Source organism: Sciurus carolinensis, chromosome 11, assembly GCF_902686445.1.
Source record: "Sciurus carolinensis chromosome 11, mSciCar1.2, whole genome shotgun sequence".
Taxonomy (NCBI): Eukaryota; Metazoa; Chordata; class Mammalia; order Rodentia; family Sciuridae; genus Sciurus; species Sciurus carolinensis.
The window spans coordinates 15392499-15405122 of NC_062223.1; the positions used below are offsets into that span (position 1 = coordinate 15392499).

General features: G+C 40.9%; 1 protein-coding gene across 1 annotated transcript; it reads right to left on the reverse strand.

Moving 5' to 3' along the window:
- Nucleotides 1–6635: 6635 nt before the first annotated feature.
- LOC124960438 (olfactory receptor 4D10-like) lies at nucleotides 6636–7571 on the reverse strand. Its single transcript, XM_047519202.1, has one exon. It carries the CDS (start codon nucleotides 7569–7571, stop codon nucleotides 6636–6638), a length of 936 nt encoding a protein of 311 aa, XP_047375158.1.
- Nucleotides 7572–12624: the final 5053 nt, after the last annotated feature.

Below are 12624 nucleotides of genomic sequence, written 5' to 3' on the forward strand. Positions count from 1 at the left end.
CTTGGAAAAAATTGAGAGTGTTATTTAGAAGGTGTTTATTTTCCCTTATTAGATGCAGGTCCATTGCCACATGGATTGCTATCTCAGGGTAACTGCTGATGTTTCCAAAATGACAAGACATCTTATTACCCAAGCATGCACTTGATTATTTTTTTCTTCTGTAAATGACAATTATTTTAGAAAATGTATAAAGATAATGTTCTAAGTATATAAGTTCTAAGTATTAAGAAGAGGTGGATGCTAAATATTCAGAAAAGGACTATTTGTGACATGAGAGATAGAAGCTGGAGTTAGTTTTTTTTTTTTTTTAAACATGGTATGACTAAACACTTTGTTTCATAGGCATTTTTCCCCCCAAATGGATACCCCATTTAAATAATTTTAAGGATACTTATCTGCAAAATGATGCTCTTTGTATTAAATTCTGCAGAAACATTGCCCTTTTTTAATTGCAAGTTTCATTCCATGAAAAATTAGAAAGTTTTAAAAGACATGAAATTTTCTTCTATTACTCATTTTTCCTTAAAGGGAACTCATTGGTTTTACCTTTCCTTTAACGTACTTTAAGTACCAACACTTTTGCAAAGTGAAAAGATCTTTCGCTACGGAAATGAAAGCATTATTCAAAACTTCTCTTCATCGTTCGAATTTCTTCAAGATTAATTCTTTTATTGAGCTCTTATTGTTGCACCATAGACTGCACATTTTTGAAGTGTATGCTTTGATAAATAATGACCTAAGTTTATAGCGATGACACTATCACTATGGTTAAGATAGGGCAGAAATGAACAATTGTGGACATCATGTGGACATAGGTTTTCATTTCTTTTGAGCAAATAATGAAGAGTGGACTGGCTGTAAGTTTTAACATTTGTTAATAAGAAAGCAAGCAACAGGCTGGGGGTGTACATGGCGCAGTGGTAGGTGTGTGAGGTCCCGAGTTCCATTCCCAACACTGGGGTTGTGGCGGGGAAGCAAGCAACAGCATACTTTTTAAAAAGGACCAATGATTTGAACAAATGCTTCAATAAGAAGGTGCAGTCATGGAAAATGAGTACCTGAAAAGATGTTCCATGTGGCTTATCACCGGGGAAATGTAAATTAAAACAACACTGTAAATTGGAAATGGTATTCACCTATTAGAATGATCTATGGAGTGGGTAACGTTGTGGAGAAACTGGAATACTGGTGGGGATGTTAAATGGTAAAACCACTTTTGAAAACAGTCTGGTAGTTGTTTTTTTTTAAATGTTAAAAAAAATACTTACCATAGAATTGTGTTGCTTTAGGGTTCCTTTCTCCTTTTTTTCACAAACCCTTGAAATGGTCCTTAATTTCGGTTTATCTCCTCTTTTTTTGCATCCTCAGAAACAAAACAAGAGTGAAAGTCACTTTCTTCCCATTTTTGGTATGTCTTTTTCAATCCAAATGAAGATATTTCTTTTCACGCCACTCACCCTCCCTTCAAAATTTCTTTCCTCAATATGCAACTTTGTCCAAGATCTATTTAATATGAAGATTGAAAACCAGCTGCCAAGAGGACCACAGCTTAGAGGTGGCTGCCTGGTGGACTCTGGCACCACATGGCCTGTCCAAAGCTCAGCTGGGCACTTGCTGGTTATGCTGCCAACTGAGACTCTCACCCCTTTGACCTCTATGGTCATTTGAAGACAGTAGCATCTTCTTCATTGATTTTTATGGAAACTAAATGAAATAATCTACATAAAGCATCAGTACTTCGAGCACTGCCTAATTCACAAGTGTGAGTATGTGTATGTGTTACTGTGAAGAAAAATTCTGCGTTAACAACTCACATATAGCTTCTTCAGAAGTTCAAAAGTCATCAGAATACACTGTTTTGCAGAAAATAAGAGGTATTTTTCTTTCAGTGGCAATAAAAGCAGGGTGGAGGTTGGTGACCATGTATATCTGGCATCGTGAAGTGGTGCAGCACAAGGGCCGGGTAGTGAGATCCACCTGGGGTCAAGTCCTGGCTTTGCCTTTGTGGGATCTGGGCAAGCGTGTGACCTCACTGAGTCTGTGCTTATCTGTGGAATGGAGATAATAATAGTACCCACTTCACAGGGAGGTTGTGAGGAGTTGCAAATGTAAAGGTTTCCATGTGCAGGTGGTCATCCCTTATTACTAAATCTGTGCTGGGTAACCTTAACGGTGGAGGCTCATTAATGGATGGGGCGTATTGAGCTAAGTGGTCTCTAAGTTATCGATCCAGAGTAGCTTAAAGAGAACAACATGTTAACATTTAAAAATGGTCACTAGAAAGCACCAACTCAGTCTAATTACTAGATGCTCAACGGAACCACCTTGGTTATAGTATAACAGTCTTCCATGGAGACCTTCAGTCACACAGCAAATGTGGTCTACACAGAAGGGCAGGAAATTAAGGAATAGATCCTTTGTTTAAAAACCATTTTTGGTAAGTCAAAGACAAGATCCTTCAGTTTCTCCATCCGTCTGCTATTTTTAACCCATCTAATTATTTAGCAAATTAAGATAGAGTATGGTTGAGTTCTAGGTTATTTGAGAGAAAGGAATACAATCCAAACACAGTGGGAAAAGCGTCAAAATCTGTAGTTATACGGGAGTGACAGGGGCCGTCTCAAGACGGATGAAAAGCTGAGTGTGAAAAAGGATTTCTCACCATGAGGCTCAGAAAACTGCACAGAGGAAGTGACTTGTACATTTTGGGCATGTGGGAATGGGAAGAAAGTGCTGGCTTTAGGGGACCGCTGGAATGTGGGAGTTGCTCATGAACAGGAGGCTCCATGGGAAAGCTAAGGCAGCATATGTAAATGTTAATTGTAAGACTTTCAACCTTTCTGAGAGCTTGAAATATTTCATTTTTCTCTCCAGGTTCAGTTTGGGATAAGAATTGTAATGAGACAAGGAAATAATAGGAATTGCTATAGTTGTGTGTTATGTAGTAATAATAAGCTGTATTTGGTATTTGCCTGGACTTGTAAAACTAAAATCATAAAAGGCTCCTGGTGACCAATTTGCTGTGTGGCAGGATGATACTCCTGAACAATGCTGATATGAACCTTTATCTATGATTGGAGTGGGGACTTCTAGTATAGATGTCTTTATCAGTGAAGACCAGAGCGTGACTGGGCTGAAAATCACTACTTACACCCCTGGACTTTGGGAGCCAACTGTCAGCAGTACCGTGACCAGGGGACTCCATGTCGCTCTGTCTCTTGACTGCCCCAACTGCTGTCCACTCTATCACTATTGCTGATTGACCATTGTCACTGAGGCCAGATGACTGACCACCTGTCCCATGATGACGACTGCCATCCAGTCTCTGGCTTATCGGGCACCTGAGGATATCCGAGGACAACTGAGGAGCTGAGAGAGGCTACAGCTGAGAAGAAGCCCCTCGGTCTTGCTGACTGACTTCTTGGCTAAGAGACGTTGCAATGAGTGAGTCCATGGGGATTGGACTCACGGTGAATAAGGCAGTGAATCTTCAATGTATTTGTGACTTGCTATTATTAGGAATGTTAAGTCGCGTGTGTATTGCATGGATAAAATCCACTTGTTGGAACTGAACTTGATTCCTCTCTTACTGGTGGCGACAAGAATTACCTCTGTAGATTTCAGTCTTAGGTGATCCATCTGGATAGAGGAAAAAAATGCATGAAAACAATCTCTTTTTCTGTGCAATTCAAGAAACTCCAGAGGACAAAAACCGTTTTCTTCCCAATTCCAAACTGATCTCATTTCTATGTGTCTCATTTCACAACGTCCTCATTCTTAACATTTCTTTTTTTTTTTTTAAACATTTTTTAAGCTGTCGATAGGCCTTTGCTTTTTATTCATTTATTTATATGTGGTGCTGAGAATTGAACTCAGTGCCTCACACATGCTAGGCAAGTGATCCCGCCACTGAGCCACGACCCCAGACCTCACTCTTAACATTTCTAACCTGTGTGTTAGCGAAGGTTCTCTCTGGAATGCACATCTTGTGTGCATACGGCGATTGTAATAAATATAAATTTATTGACCTTAACGATTACACCTGGATTTCAGTAGTTCTTACTATTGTTTGCTCATCAGGCACCACAGGCAGATAACTCTTGTGGAGTTGTCACTTACCTACAATCTCCAGCCTTCTTTCAAGAGCTCTGACATCTTCAATAACATTACCATGAAACTTGGGAATCATTTGGTTTCAGAATGTTCTGTTAAAACCCCTCTGGAAGTCACTGATTTCAGTGACTTTTCTTTTGTATTGATGTGACAAAGGGCAGACTCGGGGAATAATATTGGTTCTTCCACACTGGTTCAGAGTGCTCGGTCATATTTACCGATTCCTTAATCCCAAAACAAATGTGGGAATTGTCAGAGGGATTGCCGTGGATGTGACTGGGCAAGAATTATGGTTACCGTGAGGTTGTTTCAGTGGGAGTAATTAAGAAGTTACGCAGGCAGTACGCTTAGGAATGTGCACTTTTATTCAAGGTGTCCCTTTCAAAATGATGAACTCCAGCATCCAGCCTAAATAAATGAATAAAATGGCCAGCTGCCATGGTGCACCCCTGTAATCCCAGTGACTTGGGAGGCTGAGGCAGGAGGATTGTGAGTTCAAAGCCAGTCTCAGTAAAAGCAAGGTGCTAAGCAACTCAGTGAGACTGTCTCTAAATAAAATACAAAATAGCGCTGGAGTGTGGCTCAGTGGTTTAGTGCTCCTGAGTTCAATCCCTAGTACCCACCCTCTCAACACACAAAAAAAGAATAACATGCAGAAGCAGAAGTTTCTCAGGTTCCCCAAATGGAACTTCGGCAGGGTATTACTTTGCGGCATTAACCAAGCGTCTCTACCAGCCTCTTCTCATTCCCAAAGGCTTTAGGGGAAGAAAACATTTTGAATTAAGAAATAATCTATTTTGGAGAATCATACTTTTTTTTAAAAAATCACTTTTTATTTAGTAATTTTTATTTAGTAATACATGACAATAGAATTTATGTTGACATAATGACAAAAGCATGGAATATAATTTGTTCTAATTCAGCCTCCAGTACGTATACTTTGAGAATTACCTTTTTTTAATATATATTTTTTTAGATGTTGATGGACTTTTTATTTATTTATTTATATGTGGTGCTGAGAATCAAACCCAGTTCCTTACACATGCTAGGCAAGAGCTCTACCACTAAGTCATAAACCCAGGCTGAGAATCATCTTGATAGAAAAATAACAGCTGTGTTTATTAAGACATTATGTGCTAGGTACTTTTAACAAAGTAAACTTGTAACTTTAGGATAGATTTAGAGCAAAGTTGCAAGAACATTACAGAGTTTCCATATATCTTACACATAATTCCCCTGTTAATAGTATTACAGTAATTATTTCACAATTAAAGAAACACATATTGATAAATTATTACTAAATAAAATCCATGTTTTATTTAGATTCCCTTAGTCTTGATCTTAAGGTCCTATTTTTTTTGTTGTTGTTGTTATAGGATCCTATCTAGAATAGCACATTGAATTTCTTTGCTCTGTCTCCTTAAGTTCCTCTATGTAGGACAGTTTCTCAGATTTTCCTTGTTTTTGATGGTCTTGACAATATTGAGGAGTTAGATATTTTAGAGACGGTCCCTCAGTTCTGCTTGGTCTAGTGATTTTCTCTTGGTAGGACAGAGGTCATAGATTTTTGGGAGAAAGAACATAGAGCTAAAGGGTCCTCTCATTCCAGGATGTCAAAGCCCACATGCTCTTAATATGATTTTTCACCAATGCTGTTAGCTTTGAACATCCTGCTGAAGTAGCATTTTTCAGGTTTCTCCAGATTTTTTGCTCTGCTTCCACATTGTGCTCTTTGGGAGGACATTACTATTCATGACCCCCATGCAAGGAGCTGGGGTTTACGCTTCACCTCTTTGAGGGTGGAGAATCCACACACGTTATTTGGAATTCTACAGCATATGATACTTGTCCATTACCCTCCATTGATTTATTTATTCAGTCATTTATATCAGTATGAACTCATGAATATTTATTTTATGCTTCGGTTAATAATCCAACACTCCCTCTTGTACTTTGAAGCTTGGGTTTTTCCACCTCTTGGCCACAGGGAGGTCCTGTGCTGTCTGACAAGTGTCGTGTCCCTGTTGTAACTCAGGCAGTGCAGGTACCTGTTCTGCATCAGTGGAGAGTGGACTTTAGATTAAAAAGTCTTCAGGTGGGCATTGGTAGCTTATTCCTCTTATAGAACTGGAGGAGGAACTTAACGTGGATATGATGACCCTATTAGGACATGATTCCTTCCCGAAGGACCTTGCAGAACCCCCAAGCCCGAGCTGCATTGTGCTTCTGGTAGGTCTCGGCTCCCTTCCTGAGGACAGTGCAGGGATTTGGTGGGAAAGCCTGAGTGGATTTTAATTCAAATTCCTTTATTTCTTGTGAGACTCTGCTGCAAAAGCAACATATGTCTCTCCTGCTAACGATTTTATTTCTTTTCTTTCTTCTGTGACACATCTGTCACATGCCGGTCAGAATCTGTGAAAGTCGTGTGTATCTTAGTAGAAACAGAAAAATTAATTAGAAATCAGTCAGCAAACAGAGCTCACCTGAGGTCAAACATTTTCACAGGTGGTGATTGGAGGGAACTACTGGTCTATTCTGTCAGAAGGTCCAAGTCTTTTCCTGAGTCTCCCCATGGCTGACTTCATCTCCTGGTTCCTCAGAGTGTAGATCAAGGGGTTCAGCAGAGGGGAGATGACAGTGAAGATGACAGAGATGGCCTTATCCGTGGGGAGGGCAGTGAAGGGCCGGGCGTAGACATAGATGCAGGGCACAAAATGCAGGGTCACCACGGTGATGTGGGAGGTGCAGGTGGAGATGGCCTTCCTCCTGCCCTCCCCTGCCTGGGACCTTATTAATAACAATATGACCAAATAGGAGACCAGGAGCAAGAAAAACCACAGAGTGGTGAGCATCCCGGTATTGGAAATCATCAAGAGTTCAAGTACGAAAGTGTCTGTGCAGGCGAGTTTGAGGACCTGGGGGACGTCACAGTAGAAGGTGTCAAGGACATTGGGTCCGCAGAAGGGGAGTGGGAGCAAGAGGGAGATCTGTACGATGGAGTGGACGAAGCCCCCCACCCAGGAGCCCACGATCAGCCCAATGCAAGTGCTTCTGTTCATGATGGTCATGTAGTGCAGGGGCTTGGAGATGGCCACGTACCGGTCTAGAGCCATCACTGACAGAGAAATTACATCCACCCCCCCAATGAGGTGGAAGAAGAACATCTGAGTGAGGCAGCCATTGAAGGAGATGGTCTTCTTCTCAGAGAGAAGGTCCACCAGCACCTTGGGAGCTGTGATGGAGGAAAAGCAGATGTCGGCAATGGACAGATTACGGAGCAAAAAATACATGGGGGTGTGAAGGCGTGATTCCCAGGTGACGGTGACCATGATGAGGAGGTTCCCCAGCAGAGTGGTCACGTACACCAGAAGTAGGAGAAGAAATAAGAGCAAGCTCACGTCTTGATTCTGGGTGAGGCCAAGGAAAACAAATTCTTCTACCCGGGTGCAGTTTCCCATCTCTAAGGAACCATCCTCCTTTGGCTCTTCTGTTTCAAGGAATGTGGCATGAAAGGGCTGTTTGCTTTGTTGTCCTCCCAAGCACCGGACATGCACTCAGAAGCTTCCCTGCATGGCTGCAGGGTTGCTGTTTGTTAAGCTGTCCACATTTTGAATATTGCTGTCAGATTGTTGATCAAATTCCATTTCACACACCATAGCATTCCTTCCTTTCTACAGAACTATGTTGGGAAACAAAGTCTATTAAGAAGTGATGTTTATGTAGCACATTTAAACAGATAAAATCACCAGAATTCAAATTGATGGTTTTGGTACCAACCTCCAATATCATACAAACTTTTCTGTATCTGTTCTGTGTTCAAATCTTTTCATCTCTTCTTGTCAATTGTGCTACTTTGAAGGGAGGAGGTGAAAGTTTCCAGCTTCCTTAAAGGCAAGGAGTAAAAGGACCCTCTGCAGGGTCTTATTTTCATTTAACTCCTTCTGGTTTGTGATTATCATCAGTTATTTCTCCACAGTATGCCAACCTGTGAAGATTTTGGAAATCTGAAAGATAATTTTGTAAACTCATCAAGACTGAGTGAAGGCTTGGTTCTGCCCTGAGAGGCTGTGGGATGTTGTGCACAGAAATCTGACCAGGACCCTGGAGTCTGGGCTGCATCTCATCCACATCCTGGATCCATCAGTTGAATGATGGGGGCTGTGACCCCCAACTCTGCACTGCCCGGACACTATCAGTTTGAGCCCACAAGAAGGAGGAGGAACCTGAATGGAGGCGGGGATTCACTTGAGAGTCTACAAAGTTGAAGGAAGATCTGATGCAGAAGCTCGATTTTAGGTTTCGCCAAAAGGCGGGAGCTAAGTGCTCCTCCTTCCCCTGTCTTGTTGGCAACATCAGTAGATCCATCTGTAAGTGGTTGAGCAAAACCATCTGGAGAGTCAGTCAGGATGCCCTCTGCAGGCTTTCCATCTCAAGACTTAAAGTGACTTGCGAATAGTTCTCTCATGTATTCCTAAGGGAGTGGTTTTTATTTCTTTTCTGTAGACAAAGACATGATCAAAAAGGTGAGCTCATTTCCCCAAACTCACAACACTAGTAAGTTGTTGAACGGAACTTCACATGTGACTTTGTTTAGCTCCAAAACATTTGGCTACTGAGAATATGCAATCCCATTTGCTACTGAGACTGTGCAATGATTGTTTAAGCCTTAAATTCATTTGAATTATTTCTTCACCTCAATTTTAGAGTAAAGGTGACAGAAAAACTCCCAGATGAGCTATATGTTTAAAAAGATCATAAAGTTTCCAGATAAATTTGGAGTTAGCATAGGTTCAACCCAACCTCCCACACACCTGCAGCACCCTCGATAAGATGGTGCAGCAGAAATTGATGTTAGAAAAATGGAACCCAACTCTCTCAAGTTAGATTCAGTTGCATTCCGGACAATGCCTTCATTTGGAAGTGAGAATGTGCTGACCAAGGAGACCTTTGGTCTTTCCACATGCATTCTGTGACCCTTACAGCATGGTTGGGATTGGGCTGGCCCTAGCAATACTCACACACGTCCAGCAAAGTCCTACCTCTGGGGAAATTTCTCAGTGTGCTGGAGAACACAAACCTTTAAGTGTGTGACACTCATGGGACACAATGCTGGCTTCAGCAGTGCTGTGGTCTCATGATGGATCTGGAAGGGCTGCTTTAGGAAGGTTTCCAGAACAGGCAAAGGTTTCGCTCAGGCTTGATGAATTTCCAAGAATCAGAAGCAGGAATCCATCATACAGAGGCAAGAACTCCTAAAAATTCAATAAGTGGTAAAAATGACATGACTGTACGGGCGAACTGTAGGAGCGCAGAATGACAGCGGGTTTTTATTAGTAACAGAAACTGTCCTACCTCATTAATGAAGGTGTTGTCACATTCCGTGTGCTAGGTACGCTTAGGTACAACACTTAGGTATTGTTTGATCGATGAACGATTGATCGAAGCCTACTGACTCCTTGATCTCATACTCCAGATTGTAAAACTTAAATATTTTTTTCAGGTTGGGTGGCAGCCACACCCTTGGAATTTTTCACCTTCAGTTCCAGTCCGTTTATCTAATATTGATGTCAGGGAATGTTCTGGAAAGCAGTCATGGGAAGTTGTGGCTCTCACTTGAGTGTGGAAGGGAGACAGGGCTAGTGACCTCCCTCTAGGGGCAGAGCTCACTGTACCAGCCACACTTGGCTGTTTCCCTCTGAGTCATACTTAGAGGATGGGGGGGGGGGGTGTCACACAGCAGGGGAGGCACCGATGTCACCAGAACAACACCTGCTTTTTACATAAGGAGTTTTATGATTCCTGTGACTTGTTCCACCTCATGCATAGCCAGCAGACATTTATTGCAATCTTGCCATGTCCATGGATAAATGGATGGAACTGAAGGACATTACGTGAAGGGAAATAAACTAGACATGGAAATGCAAGTGGTGGGTGCTGTCTTTCCTACGTCGATGCTAAAAGAGTTGACCTGAAGGTAGAATAGTGATTCACAGAGACTGGGAAGGGTGTGTGGGGGTCAACAAGGGGAGGTTGAATTTGGTCAGTGCAAACTGCTTTTATGCATTTGTGGAAATATCACATGAGACCCCTTTAATATGCATAAGTAATACATGCTAATCTAAAATAAAAACAATGAGTAAAAATGTATGTAGTTAAATTGGGTCACACTGCTAAAGTGTTTGTAGTCTGATAAATGCACATGACTTGTGCAAATTAAAAGACAATGCATAATAAAAAAGTGAGATGTGAGAGAAGTAGAGAGAGATTTGGTAACAAAGGAGAGATGGTAGATGATAAAGTCATTTCTAGCAATAGCAAAAACTATTTTCTGAGTGCTTTGCATGGTGATGTGGCTCAGAATGTTGATGTATCCAATTCTTACCTTCACCCATTCAGTCAGAAATAGTGTTAATCCTGTTTTTCATGACATAGCAGGGGTCTATTTTGGATGCAAGGACAGATGTAGGAAATGGAAGAGAAGGAAAGAGGATGAAAGACAATGCTGTTCTCTTCCACATTTCCCCAATTCATTCCATGTAGGTTAAGATTTCACATGGTAAGGGCATTTGAAAAAGTCCACATGAGGAAAAGCGTTTGGCAGAAACCCTTCTTCCATTAAAGTCAGTCAGAGGAAGCGTCACCAAGAAGCGGCTCAGGGGCTCTGGGCAAATGCATGGCAACTTTGCTCACGCCCAGACCGTCTTCTGCATCCTTCTTAACACACCCTCCCTCTTCCCCGTGTTTGACGCCCACTGTGGTCGTACTTGTCAGTAGAATCATCGTGGCTCTAAAGCATTTGCTCTACCTGGAATATATTCAAGTCAAACTGTGACACACAATCAGTAACAGCATCTTGATGTCGCTGTGCAAGCCTCAGCCTTAACCAGAAATCTAACCTACTTCCTTCAATCCTGAAATATCAACTAAAAACTTTAGTCTATTGGATACAGTGCATAATAAATGGAAACGCTAATTCTTTTTTTCTCCTTTTTTTGGCAGTGCTGAGAACTGAATCCAGGGTCTTGGACATTCCAGGAAAGTGCTCTACCACTGAGCTGTATACCTCCAGCTCCAACACTAATTCATGAAGATTTTGTTTCTGAAGTCTGACGGAGGATTAAATATCTTGGTGTTCTTGTGCTCTTTTCAGGAAATAAAGGACAGACTCAAGGAATCACATCTTTAAGTTTCTTCCTCTGTGTCCCTGTGTGGTATTCAAACCACTCAGCCTCAGGCTTAGTATAAGAATGGCAAAGGGAATATTATTGGACAAGAAAGTGGAAGTCATGGGGCTGATGGTAGTTTTGGTGGCGCGGTTTCAATGGGACTAATTAAAATGTCACCAAAACATGCATGTGTGTGTGCACACAAGCACAGAAGGACACATTTTGGTTGGTGTCCAAATTGTTTAGAGCCAATAGAAAAAAATCTGATTTCTGTCTTCAATTTATTCCAGCGTGTCCCTGCCTCAGGTCCTAGTCCCCTAGGCCCAGGCCTGTCACTAGAGCTAGGCAGAGGAATATTTTTGGACAAGGAAGGGGAAACCGAGCGGCTAGTCCCTCTGGTGGTGTTGGAGTTTCTGTGGGAGTTATTAAGTTGTTCCTAATACATATGCAAATGATTCATTAATGGAGAAAGCCCCTTTGGTCTGTGTCCAGGTTATCTAATGACTAGAGAGAAAATCAATCCCCTTACCCTTCTTTGTCAAAGCAGGTCAATGTGCCTAAAATCTTTTCCAGAGTTTGTTTTCATGTTTTGAAAAGTATAAAAAATTTTAGGTGTGAATTATAGCTGACAAATATGAACTATGTAAAAAGAATCTCAGGGGGCTGGGGAGATAGCTCAGTCGGTAGAGTGCTTGCCTTGCAAGCACAAGGCCCTGGGTTCGATCCCCAGCACCAAAAAAAAAAAAAAAAAAAAAAAAGAATCTCAGGCTGACTTATCAAATATGCAAAGGAGCTGAGTGAGGTCTTTGAATTTTGCTGAAGAGAATTCTGAATCTACACTGGACTACTTTTTTTTTTTGACATGAAAATGAAATTTAAAAAGTAAAATTAAATCAGAACAAGAATGCCAGCAAATGTCACCATTTCAGTCTTATGACTAAGTAGAACTCCACTATGTATCTCCTTCCTTTCCTGAGATAATCCTTATCTGAAAGTTGGATGAAGAATTTTCATGAAGACTTAAAAAACTTTATTGCTTATTAAATACTATTATGAACTATTATTAGTAGATGAATATTTATATGATTATATTTATATTGCATTAATGTTTATATTGTTACTTTCTTATGTGACTACCTGGTTGAATTCTTTTACTATTTATGATAAAAAGTGTTTACTGAATACCTATCATATATGAGCTATTATTAGTAGGCTAATATTTATATCATTGATATAATATTTCTATTAATTTCACTTGTGACAGCCCAGTTGAATCTTTTTACTATTTTTATGGTCAAAGGTGAATTCCTTTGTATTATTTTGCATAGATCATTTCAATGTCTGA

Coding starts and splice junctions, on each gene's coding strand:
- LOC124960438 (XM_047519202.1), bottom strand. CDS start 7,571: ATGGGAAACTGCACCCGGGTAGAAGAATTTGTTTTCCTTGGCCTCACC.